General features: G+C 42.7%; 2 protein-coding genes across 7 annotated transcripts; both read right to left on the bottom strand.

The window, feature by feature from the left end:
- Nucleotides 1-1,120: 1,120 nt before the first annotated feature.
- On the bottom strand, nucleotides 1,121-12,674 carry WBP11 (WW domain binding protein 11). Its single transcript, XM_032107077.1, has 12 exons — nucleotides 12,569-12,674; nucleotides 11,429-11,546; nucleotides 10,574-10,605; nucleotides 9,858-9,951; nucleotides 8,722-8,918; nucleotides 7,750-7,883; nucleotides 6,830-7,029; nucleotides 5,837-6,031; nucleotides 5,242-5,343; nucleotides 4,025-4,339; nucleotides 2,885-3,067; nucleotides 1,121-2,230 (listed from the first exon to the last, which is right to left on the bottom strand). Exons 2-12 carry the CDS (start codon nucleotides 11,490-11,492, stop codon nucleotides 1,797-1,799), a joined length of 1,950 nt encoding a protein of 649 aa, XP_031962968.1. The 5' UTR covers nucleotides 11,493-11,546; nucleotides 12,569-12,674; the 3' UTR covers nucleotides 1,121-1,796.
- A 2,315-nt stretch (nucleotides 12,675-14,989) lies between these two features.
- On the bottom strand, nucleotides 14,990-25,478 carry SMCO3 (single-pass membrane protein with coiled-coil domains 3). 6 transcript variants are annotated; one of them, XM_032107660.1, is made up of 5 exons: nucleotides 24,984-25,478; nucleotides 22,977-23,694; nucleotides 21,843-22,107; nucleotides 19,036-19,582; nucleotides 18,486-18,533 (listed from the first exon to the last, which is right to left on the bottom strand). In XM_032107660.1, exons 1-3 carry the CDS (start codon nucleotides 25,074-25,076, stop codon nucleotides 22,013-22,015), a joined length of 906 nt encoding a protein of 301 aa, XP_031963551.1. In that variant the 5' UTR covers nucleotides 25,077-25,478; the 3' UTR covers nucleotides 18,486-18,533; nucleotides 19,036-19,582; nucleotides 21,843-22,012. The 6 variants fall into 6 exon arrangements, with proteins under 6 accessions (XP_031963555.1, XP_031963553.1, XP_031963556.1 ...); XM_032107664.1 differs by lacking the exons at nucleotides 22,977-23,694; nucleotides 24,984-25,478 and adding an exon at nucleotides 14,990-16,725 and having other exon boundaries at nucleotides 21,843-22,010; XM_032107662.1 differs by lacking the exons at nucleotides 22,977-23,694; nucleotides 24,984-25,478 and adding an exon at nucleotides 14,990-16,728 and having other exon boundaries at nucleotides 21,843-22,010.
- Nucleotides 25,479-27,088: the final 1,610 nt, after the last annotated feature.

A 27,088-nucleotide genomic window follows, 5' to 3' on the forward strand; every position in this document is an offset into this window, starting at 1 on the left:
TTCAAGACGTTCCTCTGCTATGCTGGCCCTGTCTTACAGACAAAGAGATTCCTGTTGATTTGGTAATCTGCCATGGTTTCTCTTTATTTCCTGGCATATTTGCCTCCTTCTTCCACGCTCTTTGGGCAAGGGCAGACCCTATCCTGCATAAAGCAATGAAGGAGCCTGCAGCTGGGCTTAAGTCACATCCCTCTGCTACACCAGTGTTGTACAACCAGCTCTTCCTTCATTTTCCCAATTCTGCTCTCTTGTTTCCATCAATTTCAGTTATTTATAATTTTTTTCTTGTTCCCATCTTCATTCCTTGAAGTTTTTGTACTCTAAATCAAGGTTCTTCCTTTTTATGCACCCCAGATCCTATGATAAGAGTATCATAAAATTATAGTGGAAGAAGTGTGTGGACAAGGCTGTAAGTTTCAGACTTAGCTAAAATATATTTCAAAAGTACAACCAAAAAAAAATATTTAAGATATTACTGACACAATTGCAACTAAGTCCTGAACCATGAAGAGAACTGCTGTGCAAACCTTTTTGATTGTGTCCAGAATCTGTGAAAACAGATGCAAAGTTTTCAAGTGTAAGTTTGGTTAGCTAATAACTTTGCCTCCTTAAACCAGATTTGACCTCAAAACATGGTGTATTCCATTAAGACTGAAACTTAGAGCCAACTAAATGTATTGTTCGAAGTATCTGCTAGTCTGGGGTCTTAATATTGATTATTAGCCACAAGTAAAATTATCTGTCAGTCAAATCTTTTAACATTAAAATTGTTTACTGATTTTTACCTAAGGTAGCCTGTCCATGATGCACCCAGTGGTTATCTGAGGCTCGATATGAAGCAAACCTTCCAATAGGAGTATATAAAATAAATTGGCTTGTAATTTCAGGACTTAAGTTTCTACTAGCTACCAATAGAGGTTAAAAAAGGGATGTTTATGAACTTAAAAATAAGAATATAGCAGAAGTTTAGTGGGAAAAAGTAAGTATATCTTATTTACAATGTGGTTATTGGTTTTCTTCTCTGAGGTTCTGAATGCCTCTATCATCTTCCAAGGCGAGCAAAGAACCCTCCCCCCTCTCCACCTGCCTGCTAGTTTTACACAAATCACAGGAAAAATGGTATTTTGATACACTGAACATTTATTGTCTTTCACAAGACAAAATGAAGTTTCCCCAGCCAACAAAAATCCATCAAGATGACCATAAAGGGGATAGGGTGCGAAATTCCAGTGTACAGTATATGCAACAAATTACCTCCCTGACTACCCTGGAAGGAAGACGATTGATCAACCTCACTGCAACTAAAAAACATGATTATAAAATATTTACAGAAAAAAAAAACAGTACAGAAAATAAAAACTGGACAACCATTTGTCTATGAAATGCTGCTAACACTTTTCTGGCTCCTTAGAAACCTGTTCCACTACCCTCACCAGAGCACTCAGGGTGTGTAAGGACTCAGGCAGAGCATGGTCACCCCCCTCTCTGACACCCCTGTCCCAGCGTGTCATCAGCTCCCTCCAAGGAAGGGGGAGGACTTGAGGGGAGCAGCATCGCCTTCTTTACTGCAATTTCCTTTCACCAAGTGGACATGGTGGCTCTGAAAGGAGGACCCCAGGCACACCTCAGCTGCAGCGGTCTCTATTCACAGCACACTGGCAAGTTAACCTGTGGGTAGGGAACTATTTCCAGTCATGCGAGCCCTTTTGTTGCAGGAGGACTTTCCCTTTTTCTCCCTCCACAGTGATCTGATCCATGTTCAGAGGGGCAGGAAATCTGACTAGGACTATGACAGGTCACAGGAGACCTTCCATTTCTTTCATGAAGGCTTCATACACGTCATCCTTTGTCTGTACAGAGATAGGGGCAGATGATCCAGCCTTAGGGGCAGCTTTGGTTAACGGGAGGGCAGGCTCATCATCTTGTTTCCTCTGGGAGGCAGCAGAAGCCCCTTTATTCTCGCGGCGCACTCGCAAGGCAGTGGGCACGAAGCGCGTGATCTCTGCCTTGGGGTTGGTGATCTGCGGCTTGGCACTGATGGTGGCCGTGGCTTTCTTCTCGATGGTGGCCGCACTGGTGTCATCCGCCTTGGGCCGCTGAATCAAGCTGGGAGGGGCGCTCAGTACCCCAGGATTTGGAATGGGAGCTGGTGGAAAGAGCCCAGGTGGGGCAGGTCCTAAGGGAGGCACCAGAGGTGGCCGTAACATGCCTGGGCGAGGAGGAGGGATACCTGTAAGAAGAGAAGAAAGCATGAGCTGTCTCCGTATCTGGGAATTTCAAAATATTTGATAAAAAAAGTGCACAGGCTCAGAATGCCAAGAACAAAAACCAAAACAAAATAACTCCCAACAAGATACAGTAGCACTGGCTTTAAAAAAAAAAAGTTTTCAACCCTGCACCAAATGCTGAGTTGAAAATGCTGCTCTTCAGACTCTGAAAGCCACAGGAGCTTGTATACTGTTCCCTTTCAATTTTTAAAGTTATAATCTGAAAATAAAGTTTCTTGACAATCTATCCCACAGGAATTTCAGAGTCATCAGAAATATCTGACCCAGGCAGAAAAAATAAATATCCCGATCTCCAACTCATTTAGTTGAACACCATTATAGCACCCAAAGGGTATTCAGAGAGTCCTGCAGAACAGAAGTTTAAACTCTTTTTAAATTCTCTTTTTGAGGGCAGATTTCTTGCTACCAAACCATGCACAGCACTTATTTGTTGTTATTACACAGAATAATGTAACAGCACATAGCACAATGCAGCCACAGACAGGAACAAAGGCAAACCGGCAGTCCATTATACCTCACTGGCTTGATCACCACAGCAAAAACTGCAAAAAGCAAGCAAGAAGGGACATGGCACTGGAACAAACAGAACCCCTTACCTGGTGGGGCAGGAGGGGGCAGACGAGGAGGAGGACCACGTGGAGGAGGACCCGGCGGCAGACCTGGTGGGGGGCCTGGGGGAGGACCAGGTGGTCGCCCAGGGGGAGGACCCGGTGGCAGCAGTCGAGGCAAAGGCCCACGTAACCCTGGTAACCCAGGAGGTCTCAGAAATGGAGGAGCTCCTGAAAGCATTCGTGCAACAAAAGAGAAATTTAGTTCACAGTTAAAAATACACCCCAGCAACTATCTCATCAACCAATAATAAAGATCTTCAACATATGAATGAAAGCTATATTACCTAGCTGTCAGATTAAGTAGAATTTCTAAAAATCTCAAGAAGAAGCAGCGTTACACAGCTGAAGCATCTTCATAATAGCTAAGAGTATCATGGAAAAAGGGTCCCTCCCCATGTAATTAAGTAGTAACTGGTAACAGCTTTGGAGCTGAGTTTGTCAGAATTTAAACAGCTAAAAACCTTTCTCTGTGGAATTTGACTGTTCTTCTGGCCTAAAAATAAGTACCTTTGCTCTTTCACTCCACTTCATATACTGGCTCTGCTGCTGTCTGCCAGTGTTGGCTCTAACAGAGACAACCATCAGGAAGGCTACAGCTACAGGAGCCTGATGCCTCAAAAACAAGGTACAGCAACAATGATGTAGACTGACAACAGACAAGTCTCAGTAACTGAGTACATATACTCCATCTGCAACACACTCTGCTATGATGGTATCCTGCAGCGGTAGGGAGGAGAGATCCAACAAGCAGGAATTGTGCAGCAAGATTGATCTATTTAATTATTTTACAAACTCTTTTATAGACTTTTTTCTTCATAGTCTAATTGGTCAAAGGATCAGCCACCCCTTGGGGTGATTGGCTAAAATCCTAAAACATCCATTGTCAAAATATTTTTCTACTGTAGCATCAACAAAGCATTGCAAGGTCGCAGGTGTTCATAGTTTATAGAACTCAACAAATATCTTCCATGAGAGAGAAAAGTATCCCATGGGACTGGAAAGAAGCAAGAAAAATTCTTGCTAGCAGCAATATTTGTATCCACATTCTGCAGCTTCCAAACTCCCAGACTGATACCACTGCCTGAGAGCCTGCATCCTTCAAAGCAGAGTAAAGCAAGTGTTCACCTGGTGGAGGGCCAGGAGGAAGGCCGGTGGGTGGGCCGGGGGGCCTCAGTGGAGGGGCTGGAGGCGGTCCCAGTGGAGGAGGCCCAGGCATGGGAGGCGCCTGTATCTGAGCTGGAGGAACAGCCTGTGCAGTCTGCTGCTGCTGCTGTGCCTGGGAAGTCGTAGTAGATGACCCAGTCTCTGCAAGAGCTTCCTCACTGATTTGTTGCTGCTGCTGTTGCTGTGATGTCTCCTCAGACTCTGAGTCCTCTTCCTCCTCCTCCTCTTCTTCTGAATATTCCTCCACTTCTCTCCCTTCTTCTGGAATTTCCTGACCTGGATATGGAGATATACTTATAAAATTTGTCTATGCATAACATCTTTGTGAACATCAGAGAAACTTGAGCACACAAAATAAAAAGAAGAAAAAGAAAGATAAACCTTACTCCAAAGGGAAGAAATCTGATCACTTTTTACTGTTAAACATAAAATGAAAACAAATAAAAATAATAATAGAGAAATCATCGCTGTTCTAGATAGAGCTCTGACAACAACAGCTATGTGTTCCTCTGGGACCTGAAACTTATACTACCAACCCAAACTGCAGCTATTTGATCTAAGCCTTATGGAAGTTTGTGTGGAAGTGGGACAACAAGGGGTTGGGGGACACAATGTCAAAATAAACATAATCCCCATGTCCAAGAAAGTCCTGCACCTTCGAAAGATACTGGAGTTTCTTTCTAAAACAAAAAATAATCTTCATTCTAATAGTTAACTTATTGGTTAAGCAGCGTATTTTTAGGGAGTACAAATCCTTACAGGTTACATGCTGAGCACATAGACAATGTCACCCTTTCTCTTTCACCACGAGATTCATATTGCATTTTGAAAAACTGCTTAAAAGCTAAGCAAGAAAATGCTTAGAAGAAAAAAACAGTAAATTGCTGCTCTTCAACTCTGCTATGCAAAACACACACACTACTTTAAAAAAAAAATTTAAAAAACCAACAAAAGCAAACAAACAAAAAATCCCCAGACAAACAAACAAAAAAAAGAAGCAAAACCCAAGCCATAACTCAAATACCTAATGACAGCTGATACTCTCAGCAGATCCTACATAATGACAGCAAAATACTTACTCTATAAAATAAAACCTGAGCAAAGTAAGCTTACCAGAGAAACCTTAACTGGAAGCCTAATGGCATATTACCATTACATCATATATCCACCTTACTCACCTGCCATTCGTAACATCATGGCCTGGAGTGGAGTCAGTTCTTTCATGTTCTTTTTCTTTTTTCGTGACTTCCCAGGCATGTCTGCAAACCGGACACTGTGACCTGGGGAAAGCAGAGTACAGATAAGGGCAGCAGGAGGCGGGAAGAAAATAAGAAAAATCAGATAGTTCGGTCAATACCTGGTATAGATAGCATATCATTCTAACACAATGATGCTCCGTAGATAAGAGTTAACATTGGTGTTACTGATTGCTAACCTAGTATTCTCTACCAACTGGTCTCCCCCAGGCAAGTGAGCATATTTTACACTGAGGCTTAATTTTGTAGGGTACCTTACCAATGCAATGATACAGGTGAAAGACGCCTTGGGAGCTATAAGCTTACTCAACTTTTAAGAAAACAGGTTTATCTGAAAGTTGCTTCACTTTTAGGTAGCCTCCTTCTGACCCATTTATTAATAGAAATCCTTTAGCTGGACTTTAGGTGAGTTAGAACATTTAGTTGACTAAATAAATTACACACACCCCCTCAACTCTATCAAGTAGTGTTTTTCTTTTGAAACATCAACCCCCAAGCTCTCATTTCCCTTTCACACCTGATTTCTTTTCTTCGCCACCTTCCCTCTCCTTGTCGTTATCACGATGCAGGAAGTCCTCGCCTTCACTGTCTGCATCTGACCTATCGCTGTCACTGTCATCGCTGCTCTCATCGTGCTTATCTTGATCCATATCCTCAGGATAACCTTCATCTTCACTAGTGCTGGACATGTCATCATCATGGCCTCGCTGTCCTGCAGAAGGCAAAGTATTAGGAAATGCATGAACTCCAAATACAGAATACTCTTTCACACCAGTGTATGTTTACAGTCACAACATTCCCCTTAACAAAAGCATGGACAAACTGTCATCCTTTTACTTTTTAGCACGTATCTTAAAGGATATTTTGGAAAATCTGTAAGGTTTCCTATTAACCTGCTGGTTAATTTGCACAGCAAACAAGTGAAGGCAACTGCTACTGCAACTCGTTCATTAATTTCTATTCAGCAATTGCCCACCACTGAAATACTGCGATGCCTTCTGGCATGAAATAAAGCTAATCCATCCAGTCACAAAAGTTTCTAGGGATGATACAGCAACTGTATGAAAAAGAGGACCTGTGTTCTCCTAGCAAATGCACACTGAGGGTTGGTTGTAGGTTTTGTTGTTGTGGTTTTGGTTTGGGGGTGTCTATTTGATGGGTTTTTCAAACAGAAGATTTCTCTGAGAGTGACCGGGTTTTTTAAAGGGGCAATACGTACAATGTTTCAGCACTGCTACATGTTCATTTAAAAATATCTGTGAAACCTAACAAAAAAGTATCTGAGACATGTAATTAAATGTTTCAATATTTAAAAATGCAGGTGGTAACAAAATTGCAGATATTTTGACTATATCTGAATTACCTCAGAGGTGCAATCACTTAGTAGGAGTCCTTCAAGTAGTGCTAACATTCATAATGCCGAGAGAACACTTTGTCTAGGGCACACTGTACTATCCATAGCAAAACAGAGGTCAAGGAAAACCCCAGAGGGTAATAGGAAAGTCCTTACCTGCTTCTGAACTGTAAGAAATCTCCTCCTCTCGCCTTCGAGGAGCCACATCCAAGGTGAAACCCACTTTACGGCCATACATCTGTAGGACTTGAGGCGGGGGTGGCCCTGGTGGAGGTCCAGGGGGCTTCCTCCCTGGAGGTAAACGTGGAACACCAAGCCCCAGAGAAGGAAGTACAGAAATGGACCGAACTGGTGGTCTGGAAATAAGAAAGGAAATGAGAAATGCAGGAACAAGAACAAATTAAAACAAACATGTCTTTAGTAGAATTATTTAGCCTTCTCTCACCACTGCTTATGCAGACTTCTAAAAAGCAACACCAACATTTAAAAAGTATAGATTTGACACAAGGAGTTTACAACCTCATACAAAGACGTGACTGCTGAAGATCAGACAAAAGCTCCTCAGAAAGCAACGGAAGACAATACTGAAAAAAATGAGCTATTGAATCCTACCACAGAAGAAGAATTAAATAATCACAGAATTGGTGAAAACAGAAGGCTATTTAGAAAGAAACAGAAAAAAACTAGTACTAGAATGTAAAAAAAAAAAAAATTTAACAAGCAAACTAACAGTTTATGTGAACTATTCATATACACTGAATATGCCAGCAGGACAAAAGAACATACATAGGCAATTTAAGAGGCATTCACGTTCAAAGCAGCAGGGCTCTAAGTTTTACTGATATGAAAAAGACAAAAACTAGAAGGTATAATGTATTACTTAAAGGAATTTAAACAAAAAGCTGTAATAGTGGGGAAAGATTAAAAAGGGCTTTGATTAAAAGAAAGAAGAATTTACCTGCACAGAATTCCTGACTTCTGTGAGTCAATATTACCCCTGCCTCTACCCCTAGCTCCTTCCCCATAATATGAGTGCCTCCTTTTTACTTCCCTGCTAAGTTTCTTTTTCCACTTACCCATAGGCTGACGTCTTCTTGAGGATAGAAGGTGGCTGGGCCCCTGGGAGGGGAATGTCCTGTATGAGGATGTTGGATGGAGCATGAGGCATATCTGGTAAGGGGATACTTTCCACTTCAACATGCTGAGCATTCTGGAAGGGAGAGAAGGAAAACAAAAACAAAAAAAAAAAAAGAGAGAGAATGGGTTACTCCCACAGAAGCTACTGCACAAACTCATTACTTTTCAAAGTACAGAACATGTGAGACCTGCCACCACTTGTCTGTTCTTAGGGCGTGTTATCTTGCAGCAATCCATGAAAGAAATTTGGGAAAGCGTCAACAGTAAAAGCTTTCAATGCAAACCAAAGCACTTGCAATGCACCCATGAAAAGCCTCAGTATTTCAGTCAAAACTCAGTCAGGTTTCTATCCTCCTTTACACCTACAAAATGAAGAGGCTGCAGACAAGTATGGCTGTGTTTCTTAAGTATTCAAGTCACAGACTGCTGCATGTTCCAAAAGAAAAGAAAAGAAAAAAGAAATCTTACAGATCCTTGCACTTGCTCAACACTATGTTCTCCAACACGGTAGGAAGAATGTTAGAGAAAGATCTTTAAAGGAATGACAAAGAATTCTCATTATTGCTAGCAAGAGCCTTAGCAGAAATTCACAGAAATATCAATGGCACACTCACAGGCTCGCTCTCTCTTTAATACAGAAAACAAAAGGCTGATATTGTTGGTTTGCAACACAAATTTCCCTTTCCTCCTTTCATGTTGAATGAGATCAGCATATCAGAGACAGTGACCTGACAACCACGACACTGTCCTCGCTGAAATGCTCTAATTGGAGGTACTATGTAAAGTAATATTTCATTTGGGCCACATGGTGCTGAACTCGTACAAATCTCCCTTCCTCTGTAACTGCCACACCTAATGAGCAAAGAGAATACACTACCACAGTTACAAGACTGAAACATAGTAAGCATTACCTTGACAGCATCAAAATACTGGCTGAGTTGTGCTCTCTTCTGCTCGTACTCCACCTCCAGCTTGCGCAGTTCTTTATAGATGTCTGGATTCTCCTTCTCATAGAGCCGCAAGATACGTTCAAAAGTCTCACGGAGCTTTTTGCGTTTATCCTTCAGCACTTTTTCATTAAGCTGTGGCTGCTGTACTGGGTTAAACTCTGATCCAAGACAGCCAAAAAAAAGGACAGAAAAATTTGCAAATTATTCTACTGCAGAGCTATCATGAATGAAACTACTTCAAAGCAAATAAGCTCCAATCCCTGTTTTCAGGAAGTCTTCAGCCTTATAACAATCTCCTCCTTGAACTCTACAGTAGTAGCACACATACACTACTCATTCTTCTTATCAATCATCTTCTGGGAAAAAAGTACTCTTTGATGGCACCACACCACCCCAAATCACAAACAATCTCCAGTTATTCACAGAATCCCCTCCTTCTAACAGGAAAGGAAAAAAGATTACTCTATGTCTTATGTTACAATGTAAGATGTAACCAAAAGTATGTATTCTATCCCCATCTTCATAAGCTGTTAAACCAGGTGGGGAAATGCTCTTTATCTCTTCCATGACTCATCCCTGATAACTCCCTCTGGGGATGCCTTCTGCTAATGGGCCATCAAGTCTCACTTCATAACTCATACATAATTACATCACCCCAGTGTGAGATGCTCCACTCAGGGGGAGGAACCAGGCATTCCTACCTGGATATAATCTGGGGTTTGGAACACAACAGCCAGCCCTTACCTACTGGGTTCCCAGAAGACAAGAGATACATAACCACCCCTGGACCTTCAGAAGAAGACCAAACCCTTCTACATGATCACCACTTCAACAAAACCACATTCATCCCCTCAACAGGACTACTACCACTACCCAGACCAACAGGGTGTCAGGTTGTATCCTGACTCTGTCAGTTCAAGCCAGTGTTTTCTGCCTTTAATTTTCCTACTGAATTGTAGTTCTGACTTGGGAGTCTCCCACTGGTTTGTTTTCAAACTAGTACACTCTATTTCAGTCTCCCCAGTCATCTGTTAAAACTATGCTGTGCATCTACATAAACCACTGCCTAAATCCAAAACCTAGTATCTCTCACTCACCCATCTCATCCAATTTTTCCATGTCTCGGATAATCTGCTTTGGATCTTTCATCTTCAGTACAGCTGCTCGTACCATCATTCGTTGCTTCTTGTTCTAAGATCAGAGATCAAGCAGATCAGAAAAGTTTCGCAGAAGAAAGACATAGACCATCTGTTACCCCTTCCTCAATATTTCCATTCTGAAGGAAGAAACACACCTCAGAATGCCCTGAAAATGTTCACCATGGCACAAATCAGCAGCAAATGTAGTTAAAACTTCTGGTAATTTTAATTCCACTATCTTGGTAATTGCAAATGCTATTATCATTCCTTCACTCCAACTAAGACACATAGAATCAACACAATAACCAAACTGACAAAATACAGTAAAACACACTAAGAAGTGCAGGAGAATTGGGGTTTATTAGTTTGGTCTTTTTTTTTTTAATTTGGTTTGTTGCTTGCTTCTTTGCTTTGTTGCTTCGGTTTTTATATTACTCCTAAGTACTTACAATAATGCTTCAAAAATAATTACAAGTTTAAAAACAGCTGGTGATATGTTTACTCAAAACAAGACTTCTACATTTTTTTAAACTATTTGTTTGGATGGTATTTCCAAAGTCAATCTTAGGATATCAACCAAAATATCTATAGTCTATTCATAGCCCTTTACAGTTACAGACATGATACACAGTATAGAAAATGCCAACTAAACGTTCCCCAATTTCTTGATTTACCTTCTTTAGTTCCCTTTTCCGAGCTTCCTTCCCTAGAGTGGAAAAGAAAAAGAAAATAACAACTTGAAAGACAAAATCAAATTAATGAAAAACCTTCCCTTCATCAAGACTAGGGCTGTTTCTCCACAGCTCAGACATTTCACAAAGACTTACTGTAACTCAGCTTCCCAGTGAAAGAGAAATACAGCATGAAATAGATTTCTATTTCTTGTGTTTTATACAGGAAAAAAAGAAAGAGATACTACACTCTTCATGTCTCCAGAAGCAGGGCTTTTCCCATACAAAAAAGAACAAAAGGCAACAGAAATCATAGTGATAGGTGATATCATGAAAAGATTGCAGCAGAGAAGCTGAAATAGAGTCATCAGACAACACACATCAAATATATGTAGGCTTTGAGAATGCCTCTGAAATAAAGCATATCCTTTGTGGGAGTCTGGATTTTCTTTATTTGCTGAGCATTGATAACATCTGGCATTTTACCAAAAAGTAGGAAAAAAACCCAGTAAGACAACTCCCCCATCTAACCAGAGCACCTGCAAAATTTGACAAGTTCCTCAAACTCCTGCCTGGGACAGATTAACTCTGTCCCAGGAAGCAGCCTGCAGTTTGTCCAGCAACTAAGTACAAAGGCCTCCAAACACTGATAACCAGTAGAAAATCAAGAGGTAAATACTCAAGAGAAGCAAGAGCATGAGAGCAAGCAGCCTTCTTAGCCAAAACTGAGATAGCATTTTTCAAGTTAGAGAAACTCAGTCCTGATCCACAAGTGAGGATTCTATCCTCAGAGAAAGCTTTTACCTGCTTCTTTAGGCACTCCCCTTTCCCACCGGCTTAGCTTTCACGGATACTTACGGGCCTGATCCGTGGGATTCATAAACTTCCCACTCTTGGTGGATGATGTAGATCTCCGCCCCATTTTGATCTTTTTTCTTCTGCCTCAAAAAACAGAACTTGAAAAAGAGGGAGGGACCTGGAAAAGATGACATTGTTTCAGGTCCTACACACTGGTAGCTTGAGTATGCTTATTTCTCTTCTTGGTATCAGCAAGTTACTCCCCCAAAGAGCTCAAATACTTGTAAGGTCCTCAAGCCTGACTATGAGCTCAGTCACTCATAGCAAAATTGCCCTACTCCAATAAAGTACTACTATTTAACTAAGTACCTAATTACTACTACTTTAGTAAGTTATAATTTTAAACTAATTGACGAGTTTGTTATTATTCACGCTAAGACTCAAACCAAGAAGTGTCGTGCTTACACTATGGAGGGGTGCAGGGCAGGTAGAAACACACATCCTATTTCTCTAAGTGCATATCAGAGTTTAGCTTCTCTTTCCCTCTCGTAAGTGCTCCCCAGTTTTCACCTTTCTCTGTTTCAAATGTTTCCCCACACATTTCCTCCCCTCCTCAGACTTCTAACTACCCCTGATATCTCTCCCCAGCACTCACTGTATCCATTAGCAAGTGTAGGGTTATTCTGCAAAAACTTATTTCCCGTCTTTAGACATTTTTTCAGCTTACAGATAAGGGTCCAAACTACAGCTAGGGATGTTCCTTCTCTCCCTCCACCTCCAAACCTACCTCCCTGACACAACACTGGGATTTCGGGTTTTTTTTGCAAGACACTATTACTTCTTTAGGAGGGAAGCTCACCAAACAGAGGTAGGAGTAACATTTACACCACGTATTTCCCATCTTTCTAATATTTAAAGGCTAAAGGGAAAGAGAACGAACTTCGGAAACCTCGATTTCACATCTTCTCAGCACCCACGCTAAAGAGCTTCAACGCAACAAGTTAACGGCCGAAGGTGAAAAAAAAATACAGGAAATCAAGCACTAAATTCATTCTTCTTTTGGCCACAGAGGAACGGGGCAGAAAACCCCCCCTCTTACTCCCGCCCGATGGAAGGAGGAAGAAAATGAGGCAGCGCGAACTGCCGCCGTCTCCTCGCCTCTCTTCTCCTCGCCGCCCAGCACCGCCGCGCCCCTCTCACCCTCCGCCCGGCCGGGCCCGGCTCCCTCCCGCTGCTGTGGCCTCGCTCAGCCCCGCGCTCGCCGCCGCGGCCCCGCCGCCATCTTGCACCGAGACCGAGTGGCGGCGCGGAGCCGCGCTCCGGAAGCGGCAGCCCCAGCTCGATGGTTCCGCCACCCCTCGCTCCCTCTCGGAGGCTCCAACTCTATGGTTGGGCCAGGGGAGGGCCGGGAAGGCGGAGCGGAAGCGGGGACAGGCGGGGACAGGGGCAGGAACGGGGCTAGGGCTAGGGACCAGCGGCCAGCCGGCCCCGGCGGGCTCTGGGAGCAGGTGGGCATACGCGGTTCTGGAGGAGTGCGGGTTCGGGAGTGCTGCTCCCGCACGGCCAGTGCTGGAAGCAGCGCTGTGAACGCGGCCTCTGCTCCCCCACGCTGTCCAGGGAACATCCCCCAAAGTGCCCCCCGTGCCCTGAAACAAGGTAGAGCCGAGGGGCGTGGGGGAAGCCTCTGTCCATGGGGAATAAAGGCGAAGCGCTGCGGGAGCAGGGGCTGCCCGCAGCCTCAGGTCTGTTGCATGGGTTTGCTGTGGGGCTTGGCCTCGCGGCAGCGCTGCCGCCCGGAGGGTGAGGCTGGGATCCCTCTGCTGGGCTCCTGCGCCGGCTGCTCTTCCCGGGGACTGCTGGAGAAAGGTGACTGGATGACGTTCATCGGGCAGCTCAGATGAACGAAGAGAACGGGAGAGATCATTTGATGCCATCGGGGACCACAGAAACTACTCTGTTACTTGTCTCCTCCTACAGCCCCTACTGTGGTGAGCTGGCGAGGCTGGTGAACACCTAGTGGGGACTGTTTTGTGTCATTGTCCAAAGTACAATTTCCAGCAAGAGTCCACAGCACATGAAGAAACAGGATAAAGATGCACGAAACATCAATGTGCAGGCAATAAAATATGGGTGCAGGCTTAAAGAACTAGCATGTCGGGGAGGAGATATAGGAAGGAAATTTTTCTCTGCACAGGTGGCACCTGGGAGCAGAGGCGGTGAGATCTCTGGGCAGGATTTCTAGACTCCCTGCTCCTGGTGGACATACCATGCAACACAATGTTGTTACAGTTTTTCAAATGATGGAGTCTCAGTTGGCTAATTTGTAAGGATCACTGCAGGGTGGGTAAAAGACTATAAATTGTACATCACATTATTGCTGGCATTAGTCACAAACTGCACAAAATCCAAGTAAGCAGATAGGCAGTCAATGAGCATCCTCAGAGCCAGAGCTTCAGGAGCTCTCAGTGCCTAGGGAGTCTTGCTAACCACGTGCACAGCATAGTCATCCCCACCTTGTGCCTCTTTGGCATGTTCACTTTGTATTATTTTTGTTACCAGAAAGCACATTCTTCAGGGCAGATTTTGATTGCGGCCATACTGTTTTTCCACATAGGTTTGGAAGCAGTTTAGAGTGGTTTGGGCTGGTTTGAAGTTTTTTTGAGGCTGTTCTTATTTGGAACACACATATCACAGTTTTAATTCTTAAACCTTTGTCCAGATCAGCAGCCTAAGCAAAGGCAGAAAGCTCAAGAGGATGTGATGGAAAGCTGTGGCCACACAGCTGTCAGGTGCCATGTCACTGTAGAGGGGTAAGATAATGTGGGCAAATTGCTTGAAACATACAACAGATTTGTTTTTATTTGACTCCACTATTCTCACACACCAGTGATTGGCAATCTTGCAAAGAGCTGTTTTTTCTTCCTACTTTAGAGTGTACATTTGCACATAGAAAACAGGAGCCAGGAACTCCTACCTCTCCAACACACAAATATTGCTGTTCTACTGATTGAGAGTCTCTTGCCTCTACACAACTAGTTCTAAACTGAGTGTCAGTCGTGTCAGGAGACAAGAGATATTACATCTTGGAGAAATGATGCTTCAGGTCACCACTCACCTACCGCAATACCTCGTGTAGGCAAGGCAGTGCTTTTTGCCACCATTGAAGTGGCTTTCCTGACCCACATAGCCCAGCCTGCAGCTGGCACCACTGTCTCAGACCCTGGCACCCGTCTCTGCTTCTAAACTCTGGGCTTTCTCCCTGATGACTGGCAGAGCTGTTGAGTACCAGCAGTTTCATTGCCATCTAGTGGGTTTTGTGCATAAAAGGGAAGAGTAGTCAGAAAAGATTAAAGTCAGAGGTGGAGGAGAATAAAAACCCAACAAAACAAACAAAAAAACCCCCCCAAACCCCAGAATGGAAGGGTTGTGAATCTCACCCATCTCTTTATTTCATAGACATTATCAATTTATTAACAAATTAAAATTGCTAATATTGAATATTAACAAACATGCATGAATTTGGTTTTAGTATATAAACTGCATGTATAATGACAATTTTAATACTTCTTTATTTGGTTTAAGATTGGTTTTTCAGAAAAAAAAGTACAGAAAAGAGAGGTCTTCCAATACTCATGTATGTTTTTATTAATTCTTAAATTAACTTTTTTTCTAAGATCAAGGAAAAGCAATCCACAGCAAATCAAAACAAGACACTACAAATAATGTTCTTGCTTCCAGCTGTGGTTTTAAAGTCTGAAAAATAAGGACAATTGGTAGCATATTGTGAAATGCAGAATCTGAGCACATTCTTGGCAGTCCCACATTGGTGGGATTGGGTAAAGCACTTGAAAATAACTTTAGTACATTAATAGGGCTTCAACCCTACAGGCGCTTGGACATGTGCATAATCCCAATTCAGTCAAAAAACAGCAACTTTGCACAGACATTTTTGTGGGTTGGCAGGAGCAGAGCCTTACAAGCACAAAAGGTTAATCATGGCCAGGCACACCTGGAACGCAGCAGCTGGTTTTTCTCAGTTGTGGGGCAAGGTTGTGTGTGTTTGCCTGTAGGGCCAGGCTTCTCTTACCTGCCAGTCTACTGGGATTATAGTTTATTCAGAGAAGATCTCTGGCTGGCTCCTTAGGACAGCAGGAAATAGCTATGCTTCAGCTAGTCCTTGTAATGAACAGGGAATTCAGTCTATCAGATTTAGCACTAATCCACACTAAGAGTTTAGCAACCACAGATGTCTTGATAAAGCCTCCAGACGCTGGCATGAATTGCCTTGTTGAAATTGTTTTCTCCCATCATGTTATCATCTTTGATGTAGAAACACACCTTCTCACCACTAGTGGTCCAGCAGTCAGTATTATTGTCACTAGTATGAATTACAGTTCAAGGTTACCTACAATGCTGCCCAGAAAATAACCTTAAGGAAAGGTGCGAAGTATTTGAAACATTGCCTCCCAGAAACACCTGCAAACCAGTTCTTTATTAATATATTTCACTGCCAGCTTCCTGAATTGTCACTTTTCTTGTTCTGCTGTCACTAATAAGATAAAAAAGAGCCATCAGTAGTTCATTTGTCATAATGAATCGAGAAGGTTTCTGCTGGCATAGTTGCTGCTGCTGCTATCACAGCAGAAGCGAGAGCTCCAGCTTCATTTACTGAACTTGCTGTCTCACCAAAGAAGTCACTTCATGTATGGCACACTGGTACTTTTCTGAGGCTGCTTTAAACTCAGCCAGGTGCTTCTCATAACTTCTCACAGCTGTCAGAAGCTGACTCCTCTCCACAGCTCCCAGGATGGCATGGAGGATCATTTCAAGGCCAAGCCCAATAATGGTAATGCTAACTCCCCCAAGAACAGATGCCCCAATAGCCGCAAGGAGACCGATGAGCTTGCTCACAGTGAGAGTTAAAAAGTTGGAGCCAAGAAGTTTGATAGCTACCATCGCAGCTGTTGAAGTTGCTTCTCCAAGAATAATGGAAAAAACTCTCTGGGCTATTGCAATTTTCTCCAACTCAGGCTCTTTGATATCATACAGCTTCTGGTACAGCACCGGCTCGAGCTTTTCCTTCATGTCACTATCAATCTTCTGCACCTGATGCTGAATCTCACTCATCACTTGAATGATAATCTCACAGTTTTCCTTGACTGTGCTGCTCTCTCTCATCTCGATGGGGGTAATGGTACAGCCAAGGTGCTTATTCAGCACTCCAACCAGCTCATTTGTTGCATGGAAATTTGTGGACATACAGTCAAGCAATTCCTGATGCAGATTGATCAGTTCTTGCTTTCTCTTGGGATTATCTGGGTAAAGGAGGTCACTCAATGCCATTCTTCAGAAATAGGCTACTTCAAGAGAGAAAAAAATTTCTTACTCTTTTCAACACCCATAACCATAGCTGTTAAGGAGCAGTGAAATATGCTTTATCTCTCCCCCACTGGTTCTTTTCATACTGAGCAGGTCAAATCCCAAGGCATAGCTTGTAAATGTAGAAATCTTAATTCTTGTTTTGGATCTTTAGCCAAATGATTGGAAAAGGACCTTGTAAGACATTGGGTAAACTCAGAGCAACAAAAGTAGCTAACGAATATGTAAGGAGCAGATTGGTAAAATGGATGTGGGTCATTGGCAACTGAAGACTGAAACTGAAACTGAACCTTGGAAACTGAAGATGGTCGAAGCTGAACTAGTTCACTAAAAAAAGGGAACAATCTCATCTAATCAGCAAAATTAAAGATGTGGTCTAAGATTAAAGGCCTGTTCTAGGCACTCTTTTGTATCAGCCTAATTTTTCCATTTTTACTGCCATCCAGTTTTTCAGCAACCATGATGATTGGTGGAGTGGACATGGTCTGTGTCACAATAAGGGTATTTTATGCCAGCATAGCTTTTTTCTTCTAACATTCAAGAGAAGATGCTATTATATAAGCATTCTGTGCTTATAGTAAGAAGCTTCCCCTTGGGAATTCATAGTGAATAGTAAAATTGTATATAAGAACCCCATCCTAACCTATGTCACCTTACACACATCTCTCACTGTATTTCCTTCCCTGATATTTAGCCCCTGTTCCCTCATGGTTTATTTGCCTCCCTAATGCTGTAATCAATTTCCCATTGTTTTTTTACTCTGCAGTCATTCCCGTGATGCTGAGCACTCCATGTAAGCGCTGTAAGGTGCATCTAGGCCTGCAGGCTGTGATGTCACATTGCCTTGGAGCAGCACACACCAGCTTGCCCAGCTTGCACAGCCTCACTCTCTCCATTCCATGTGGAGCCAATATCTGCAGGCGCTCACAAAGTGCCTAGGATTTGACTGAGCAGAATCTGGCTCTCCCTTGTCACTGTACAGACCAGAGCACAAAATTCAACTCCCCTCAAACCCTTGTGTCTAATCCTTATGGCCACCACTCTTCTCTGAGCTGCTACCAGCTTGCCAGCAAAAAGGGCATATTTAACATACTTTTCTTCATAAAATGCATGCTGACATAGAGAGTCCAAAGAGACTGAGTTATCAGTGATCACGGAGTTACTCCTGATCACCAAGATTCTGTAATCAACACGGTGTCACTTCCCTTTAACCTATCACCAGCTGCAAAGGGAAAATGCTTTAGCATGATTTCAGCTTAAATGCAAACATCTTTGCTATGGGGGCAAACTATGAATGAGTAGAATGACTCGTTTCTTTGTTGGTACTTTTTATGTTCTCAGCCCTCTTATTGCTAATCTGGGCCACTTTTGTGCAGTGCTTTGCATTTTTCTAAGATAAACCTCTTCTTGCTGTTGGTGCCTAAATTTCACAGTTAGAACTACAAATAGTTACGTGTAGGGGACTACCCAGATTTTTCTTCTTAAAAAGGTACCTTTGTGCCATTTTGGTCCTTTGTAGTTCTTGCACTATCTGTTAGCTGCAAATCATCTGACTCTGACCCAGCTGTATTTTACTAAACACACCCTCCCCCACAAGGTCACGGTAGAAAACCAGAATGATTTCCACAATCCCGTGCCAACTTTTAATCTCAGTGTTGAAATACAAGCCAGTCTGAAAAGAGGTTGTTTTCCCCCCCAATATTTTGCACAGCACTGTGTATTTCTTTCAGCCATTTACCTTGTACCTCTGCCAAGAGAATAAACTCTTTAACACATCTTCTTCAAGCTGTAGGAAGCAAAATACACACACTGTAAAGATTTGTGATTTTCAGGAAACAAAGCCATATTAATGCAAGCTATGATTTCGTATCAATCCTGCCTCAGGGATGTTGCTAGCCTGCTCTCTGACTCAGTGTGATAATAAAACCTTTCTACTCCAGTGGTGTTTTGTTCTAAGGTCATTTTTTTTCCCTTATCGATAGAAACTGAGAAGACAGAATGTTTTAGAAGGAATAGCACTTCAACAAACATTTTACATACTAGACAGATGTGAAGACTTTTAGAATCTGTTCTTTACATATGATTATTTCAGCTTCTTATAGCTGCTTTAGATTTTATGTCTCCTACTGCTAAAAATTGCTTCTTACTTTTCACATTAACACTTTTGTTAGTTTTTACATTTTTCTTCTAGAATTAGGCAGGCCACATATATTTCTGTATTTCTACTTCTCCAGCTCCAGGGAGATTTACCACAGAAACTTTTCAAATTAAACATTTAGACTGCCTACCTGATTTTGTCTGAATACTCCTGCTGAAATGTGTATGGAATAGTAACTTCAGCCTCTTTCCCCTCTGCTCGTCTGGTGCTTTCCAGCAGCATGTGATGAGTTAGGGATCCGGAGGCTGGGCTTCAGCTGCATCCTGTTGCCTGCCTGCTTGTCATTAATTCTATTGTGTGATGTTTACCCAGATTCATCTCATTTTCTTCCTCCTCTCCCCTTCCTTCCAATTTTAAGAGAATTCAGTTTACTTAATGCTAGTTCCCAATTAGTAGATCGTCCAAAGGCCTTCCAAAGGAGAGAATAGGTACAGCACAAATCCCTCCTGCCTGCAGCAGGTACCATCACAGGTACCTACAGCCATGGCTGAAAGGGGATGGTGTTTCTTGCTGTGCTCAGGACATAAAAGGTGTAGGACAGCACTTCTAATTCAAATAGATACAAGATTAGGTTTTTAAATGAGATTTAGAAATTTCTATTGTTTATAAATATAAACATTAATGCTTGCAGCTATGCCTCGAAATAATGAATTTTTGCGATGACTGCTTTTGTACCCCTGCAAATTATAAAAGAAAAATTGAACAGTCACACATAAACAGAAAAATAGATACCACAAACAGTGGAAACAGGCTTTGTCTGTTCCAGTAAGGCAAGCTTGTACATATGCCTTCAACCAAGCTAGACATCTTTTGTACCCTTATCCTTAGAAAGGTGGACCTGCAGCCCACAAGGGTCTCACCAGGAATACTGCTTCCACTATAGAGGATGGTTGAGTTCTCAGATGAAAATATAAGATGAAGCATAAAATGAGTACTCTGCAATTGCTAACTTCTTTTCACCTGAAAGCTGAGCTGCTGTATTCACTCCCAATTAATACAATCAGAGTGCCAAACTCTCTTGTTGTCAGAGCTGTGGGCATGAGAACATAAGCTGAAAGAGAACACTAAATGATATAACTGCTGTATTTCTGGAATTGTCAGTTAGTTTTGACTCCTGAGTGTTTTCCACTAAGAATGCCATGTAGTCCTGAAATACTTCTTCCATATTGAACCAAATTTAATTGATCAGGCTGGCAACTGCCTGTGTGTCACATTCCGGAAACTGATTTCAGGTCTTCGGTGTTTGCAGTGGATGCAAATTCTTTTCTTCTAGAGCCCCCATCATTTGGAACATGACAGAAAATACTTTGAACAATATGCAGGAGGTTTTGTTCCTGCTTCACTTTGGGTCTTTTGGGAAGATTAATAGCTATTGTTTCAAGCCTATTAAGTTTGAGGAAAAGACTTGATCTGGAGTGTCTGTCATCCTTCATCGCTGCAATTTGCCAGGTCTCTGATGCCATGAGAGTAGAAGAAGTGGTGTGGAGGCCCAGACTCAGCTCTGAACAGCAGTGAAGGCTAAAATCAATTTTGCCATTTCACTCAATTTCAGACCCCTTTTGCTTAGGGAAAGGAATGGAGGGAAAGGCAGCTGGTTGAACTGAGTTCTGAAAAAAAAGTCTTTAGAAGTATACAGTGGAACAGGAAGTTGCAAGTCTTGAACACTTCTAGCTGCAGACATCTAACCGCAGCAATAACTGATGAAACCTGTCTGCTGCAATCAGTCTGGCTTTATAGGGCTCTGGCACAATTAAAGGCAACATCAGGAGCAGTCTCTGAGCCCCATGCTATCCCAGGACTGTATCTCTAGTTGGCCTTGGGAGAACCCATCGGTGCAAGCAGAAGGACATAACTTTCTTAGCAGTCAAAATGGTATCATGATGGGCACCCAAGCAAGGAGAATGTTTTTGTGCTTCCACCTATCAAGGGATGCTGTCACCATCTAGTCTGTATGAACTGACTGACATAGATCACTTTTCAGGGAACTGTAGCCTGACAAAACATTGCATTACTCAGTCTTCAATTGCTTTGTCCCTTGAATGTAGATGTCATGCATTTGACTTTGCTGTGTCTATTCCCCCGTCCCAAAAATGAGAGTTTAATTCTGTGTATACCCACCAGTATATACAAACTGAAGGATTATAGTTCTAAGGATGATGTAAAGCAGTTGTTTTCTAGGACTCACATGAATTTACCAAAAAACATTGAAACATAAGAATAATTAATTTACAGCACTTTCCTTACTTTGAAGTTTTCAGGTTGAAGTCATACTTCCTGCAGCCACCAGCGTAACAATACTTGCAGTTGGTGGCACGATATTTTGCTGGCCTGCTTGGTAAAACTTCAGAAAAGGCTGTCAATAACTTTTTCTGTGTTTTCTTCTAACTAGTGTCTTGGGGAAGAATGGGTCAGGTTGGCAAGAATGGGTCAGGTTGGCAAGAATGGGTTGGCAATTTGTATGATTGATTTCAGAAATGTAACAATCTAGCCAAAAATATGTCCACCTTTATTCCCCTGTAATTTCTCTGTAATAACGCCTTCTGGATTTCCTCTGTTTGCTTTTCAGAGTCAGACACTACTCCAGAAGTGCTAGTCCATCTTGGTTTTAAGAGTGGCAAAGAAAGGCTGTTCAGGGTCTGCCAGAATCTGCACGGCTTAATGTACTTCTCTGTCATTTCAACCAACGCAATAATCCGACTCCGAATCCTGCGCTCAAAGGAGATATGCACAGCTGCCCAGTTACCCACTTGGCTTTACTGCCATGGTGCCTTCTGCATCCCACAGAGTCTTTCTCACTTAAAATAAAGGTATTAAGATATCTATAAGGAGTCCAGAGTCCCTGTGTGTCTTTCCTGAATGCCTAAGGGAAAAGCTATCTACAGTGAAGGTTATCCCTGATCTAGTCCTCAGAAAGGCCATAGATAAGTTTCCTCTTACCTGAATGGGTCCAGGGAACGTCTGTTTTGATGAACCAGGCTGAATGTTCCGGTCTTTGCTGGAGAGTTGCAGCTGAAAGCAAAGGGAAGATTGAACCTTCCATAGCAGCAGGAACTCCAGAGACTTCTTGTGTACTATTCAAGGGCACATATCTGGATGCAGCCAGAGAATCAGAGATTGTTGGCCAAGCACAGGGAAACTCCAAGCACACTAGGAAGAATGGCAGAGGAGAGTGCAGTATAACCACTGTTCTTGCTTCTTGAAGCTGAAAGAAAGTCAAGAGAGCAGTCATTTAGACCTCTTTTCACTGCTTAATGCTTTTTTGCATTTGCTAACACAACCTTTGCCCACAAAAGCCATTTCCTCAACTCTATCTATTACTTTGACTGTGAAGGCACAAACTCTCACTCCTAAATGATTGCTTTGAGCTCAAAGATTGCATTGACACACTACTTTGTTCTACTGTACAAAGAGACAAAAACAAGAGTCCTGGACTGGTGGTAGACTCACAGAAAGGCAGGGATATGAAACAGACCCCATGAGGTATTCCAGCATAGAGTTCTCTCTATAAACAGGAAACTCAGTGTGTCCTTTGTCAAAGGATACCTTTTCTGCCTTCTGTCTCAGGAGAAAGGTCACTGATAAAGTGACAGTAGCTTTGTTTACACTTAGCTTGCCAGAGATAAATGTAGAAGTAGTAGCTTGCCAGACTAGTAGTGGACCAAAGCCTAGAACAGTCCTGAGGCTTGAAGTGTAGCAGCATTGCAAGACACCAGCACAGATTACTTGGTTCAAGCAAGTCTCACCCACTCTTGCAATAAAAACGCTGGGGACCCAAAGGCTCGAGTCCTACAACATCCTTGCAATGGCACGGGGGATAAATGGGGGCTGCAAAGAACCTTGAGACCTGCTGTGTTACAGGTGGATTCATCTTTAATGAGCTGTGGGATTGTCCCAGGTTTCACAGCAAACAGGTAAAACCTGGGTGTGGTTCTCATAGTCGAACATGGCAGGCAAGGTACAGGTTTGGCCTTGAATGTGGCCCCGTGCAGGTGCAGCTGGTGGGGCTGCTTGGGGCAGTCGAGACCAGACTGTCCTGCATCCCCTCCTTTCGTGAGAGGCTGTATACAATACCTTCCACCAGCTGGCACTGGTATTTGCTGTAGTTCCCCACAGAATGCAGCTGCAGCCGGTTACCCTGCTGGGTCTGAAAGAAGCTTTTGACAAGAAATATCTCATAAGGGGGAATGAGGACTTCTTTCTCAGATGTGTGGTAAGAAAAGCCTTGCATAGCTGATCCCAGGCAAGTGGTCACTGTGAACAAAGTTTCATTCCCAAACTTCTGGGCTTCATTCCTGAGGAGGGAGGTAGAAGTGAAACGGCCAAATCGCACCCTGCTGCCCACCTCGGCCTCGATATGTAAGTCTTTTACACCCCTGTACACCTGGTAGCACTTATGTTCCCCCATTCTGCTCTGCCATTCCTTCATTATCTGGATAGCAGTTGTTAGGTAGAAGTGAAAATATTTAAAATGGAACTTGTGTCTGTAGTGCTCTGGAGAGATTCCTGCTGTAGATGTAGCCCAGTTCAGCTGTGAGTGCAGGGAAGAGTTCATGGTGTAAGCCATGAGGACAATGGCATGGCTCTCACGCATCTCCCTCAGGAGACCTACAGGGCTCTTTAGCAAAGCCTCCCGAGCCTTCTTCCAGAGACTCAAATAGTCCTTGTTAGCAGCTATTTCCTTTTGAAAATAGTCTCCTTGCTCCAGTTCTTCCATCATCTCCTCTCTGCACCCCAGATACTGGTCATCAAAGGCATGCAGAGCCATATCCATCAGGGTGTGGGACATAGCCTATGTAAAAGCAAATGAAGATTAGCACCAGAAGTGTGAATGTCTTGTGTATCTCTGTGGATGCAAGCCAAGTTTTCCTCTACCCTTTTCTTGCCTCTTTGTCATTACTGGCAGAGCAAGCAAGGCTGGTAGCTAATCTTTAGCAAGACCTTCCTGAGCAACCTCAGGTTACTGTCTATACACCAACCACAGGCAAATACTAGTCAGGATGCCAGAGTTCTTATTTGATGTGGATCTGCTACATTAAAATCTCTGGGAGAATTGGTCCTTCAGAGTGTGATGGTATTGAGCCTGCAGGACAGACCCATGGTCCATTTATTTCAATATTCAGCTTAGTACTGTTAAGTGGTTTTGAAGAGGGAAAGAATAAGCAAAACCATGTACTAGAGGCAGTGTAGCCTGAACTATCACAGGTGAACTTCTTCTCCCTGTTCTTACAAACCTTTTGGACATGTTTTGGCTCCAGGGGAAGGTGTTCAGTAAAGAATAATATAGCAGCAGTGTGCCAAAACTATTGTTCGTTCACTGTCCCAGTGAGACCAGCTGGACTCGTCATGTAAATAAACATTAAACACATGAGTAAGGATTTACACAGCTGGGTGCTATAATAGGAAAATAACCCCTAATGTATTCTGCCTATGAAACAACATGCTAATTGTGTTTCTAGCATTTCTAATTAATAAAAACCTCATTTAATCAGATCTAAGAAATTGTGTGAGTTATGGCATTGTTCTTTTTGCTTTATGATCACCTAGTAGACTAGTCAAGTACTGTAATCAGTTGAATTCTACAAAGTAGATAGATATTTACTTTAATCTCAAATATTCATCCTGGACACATAATCAAATTGGCACCTTTCTTAGCCTCTGAAGTTATACTGGCCCATAAACCACACAGGGATTCAGTTTATTTATCCATGATATCATAATTGTTTTAAGGAAAAGCTAAAAGGCAGTCACAAGAAGCAGAGCAATATTATCACTGTCCCGTCCAACAGCACATTGATTTTGTCAGAGCCTCAGCTGAGACAGGCTGGAAAAGGAGAGGAAAGATTCCATGAGATCTACCCACAAACATACTCTAGGAAACCATCTGGATGCAAACAAGAGGAAAATTCCAACCAAGTAGTTAAAACAAATTAGGACAGGTGAGAAATGGAACTGAGGAACTGAAAGCAGAAAAGTAAAGTTGAACCCAAAGCTCCTTAAAGAACCTGTTTCAAATGGGAAAAAAAAAATATTTCTGGGCTATAAGCAATTTCACTATTTCAAATAAAGAGCAATATCTACCTCTTTTGCCAGTATTTTTGAGAAGATCAGCAACAGGAGGCTGCCCAGTGGCACCAGCTTCCTAGAGTTCACCCAAGACACTGTAAAGAACATTTTTTCAAGGAAAGGCAATTTACATGTCCTTCCTTCTGTTTTTCTTTGAACTGGAAAGTTCTGCAGTTTGTAATTTGCATTCAGGTTTTGGTGGCCGTTCTTCAACCAAAGATCATTTGCCAAATTCTCACTGCAATTCAGAAGTCATTAATCAATCCAAGCAGACAATTTACTGGTAGAAGTGTGCCTGAAATCCATCAGGAAATGTCTGGTTGCACCAACTACAGCTGGAGTGAGTGTCTGTCACCTTGATAGTTCCTTTAATTCCAAGGTATTTCGTGTTGTTCTTGCAAAAAGGAAGAAAACTGTGGCTTGGAGAAGTCTAAGGCACTTCTCTTGAGGAGTGATGTGTCAGGGTGACTACTCCCTGCTTAAGAGTTTAAAAAGCCCCTTTGAAGAAGTTGACTCTGATAAAGCCAACACAGAAGTGCAGGGTAGGTTAGGATCCCGTCTGGAAGTAGAGATAACCTGACCATCCTTATCACCCTCTGGTTTCTACTCATGTGCTGCCAGTCCTACTCTTACACCACTGCAGAGTGGCACCTTGTTGGACTGTTTACATTGGGCACAGGCAAAACGAGTGTGTAATTGCAGATTCTGTACTGAGACAAAGCTTTCTCTAGCAGCTGCTTTCCAGACACCCTTCCAAATACTGGCAGCGAGTTACTCACCTGTGGAGCCCCATGACCTCTGGTAATTCTTCTGTATGGAAAAAGAGCCAAGAGCTGTCAAGGCTTTGGTTCTGACTACAGAAAAGTGAAGCCCATTTTCCATGGCCTGATGGTGATAGGCTGGGTGAGGGAGGCACCCCCAGACATGGAGTGGTTCCCTGAGATAAGAGATGTTTGTGAAGCTGCTTGGATTCTGTGGACAGAGAATTTGCAAAATATTGCTGAGATAGGTGGGAGGTGACATACTGGGCTGCTTTCAAAGCAGTTGCTGCTGCTGACAGTATCTGCAGCCCCTGGTGACATGGGATGATGCCATGAGGTGTGAGAGAAAGTGATGGATGCAGACTACCTACTTCTCCTTCCTGGAATTTCTCTGTTATCTTGGGCTGTATTTCAGAAAGTGGTTGCTTGACTGCTAGAAGTGAGTCCACAGGAGGGCTCACGAATTTATTCAGAGGCTTCTCCATGTCTGTTTGTGTAGAGATAAAACAGACCTAAACTGAGACAGGCTCCCGTGGGAGCTTGGCAGTCATGATAAACACCCCCACTAAAATGTCAATTCAGCTGCGTATAATCAGTTTGCAAATTATGTCCCTGGTTTTCATCTCTGGCCTGTTAGTGAATGTTTAGTATGAAGGGAACCAGGAAGAAAGGCCACTGAATTTGCGTTTTCGAACGCTTCAGGAGCAACGCGGAGTATTATAACTACAATAAACACAACGGCCGTAAGATGGCAGCAGAGGATTTGTGGCGGTGCTTAGAGATTCATTAACCAAGCAAAAATCGAATTCCTCCATTTCAGCAGTAAATCTGTAACGTGATCTGAGCGCTCAGATACCCAAAGGTCGCAATGACTTCAGCCCATGAAGAGATCTGATGACACAGAGCAGATGACATAATGGAGGCCTCCAGGCGCAACTTGCCTGAAAAAAATATTTACTGAAAGGGAGAGAAAAATATAAAACTAACCAAAAAAGGCAAATATACACAAGAACGTTTTTGTGTTAACAAGACCATACACAACAACAAAATCCCTATTTTATTAGTACAGTAGATATTAGGATTCCACTAATCTCTAGTATTTTTCCAGGAAAAAATTTCACTCTTTTCAATAAAGCACTCTGTTAATTTTTACTAGATGGTGTTCAGAGGAGAGTTTTACTGTGAGCAGTAAAGGCCCATTAGTTTATGTCAATAGAGGAACCAGTCACAAGTGCTTGACCAAGACATACAGAGATATTTACGAAGTGTCTTCTCCTTGGCCAGGATCAGCATAGCCAGTGCAAGTCATAGCAGCTTGCCAAACAAGGCTCACACTGGCAGCCATCTCTGTGGACTTAT

This window comes from Corvus moneduloides, chromosome 4, assembly GCF_009650955.1.
Source record: "Corvus moneduloides isolate bCorMon1 chromosome 4, bCorMon1.pri, whole genome shotgun sequence".
In the NCBI taxonomy this organism is placed as follows: Eukaryota; Metazoa; Chordata; class Aves; order Passeriformes; family Corvidae; genus Corvus; species Corvus moneduloides.

Excerpts from the sequence above, each read along its gene's own strand:
- WBP11 (XM_032107077.1), bottom strand. The coding sequence starts at position 11,492 with ATGGGGCGGAGATCTACATCATCCACCAAGAGTGGGAAGTTTATGAAT. Across the intron at positions 8,919-9,857 it reads GGAAAAATTGGATGAGATGG|AGTTTAACCCAGTACAGCAG; the intron begins GTGAGTGAGAGA and ends GTCTTGGATCAG. Across the intron at positions 5,344-5,836 it reads TGGCGAAGAAAAGAAATCAG|GTCACAGTGTCCGGTTTGCA; the intron begins GTGTGAAAGGGA and ends TGCTTTCCCCAG.
- SMCO3 (XM_032107661.1), bottom strand. The coding sequence starts at position 25,076 with ATGTTCTTTACAGTGTCTTGGGTGAACTCTAGGAAGCTGGTGCCACTG. Across the intron at positions 23,695-24,983 it reads CAAAAATACTGGCAAAAGAG|GCTATGTCCCACACCCTGAT; the intron begins GTAGATATTGCT and ends GCTTTTACATAG. Across the intron at positions 22,108-22,976 it reads CCAGTGCCAGCTGGTGGAAG|CTTCAAGAAGCAAGAACAGT; the intron begins GTATTGTATACA and ends ACTTTCTTTCAG.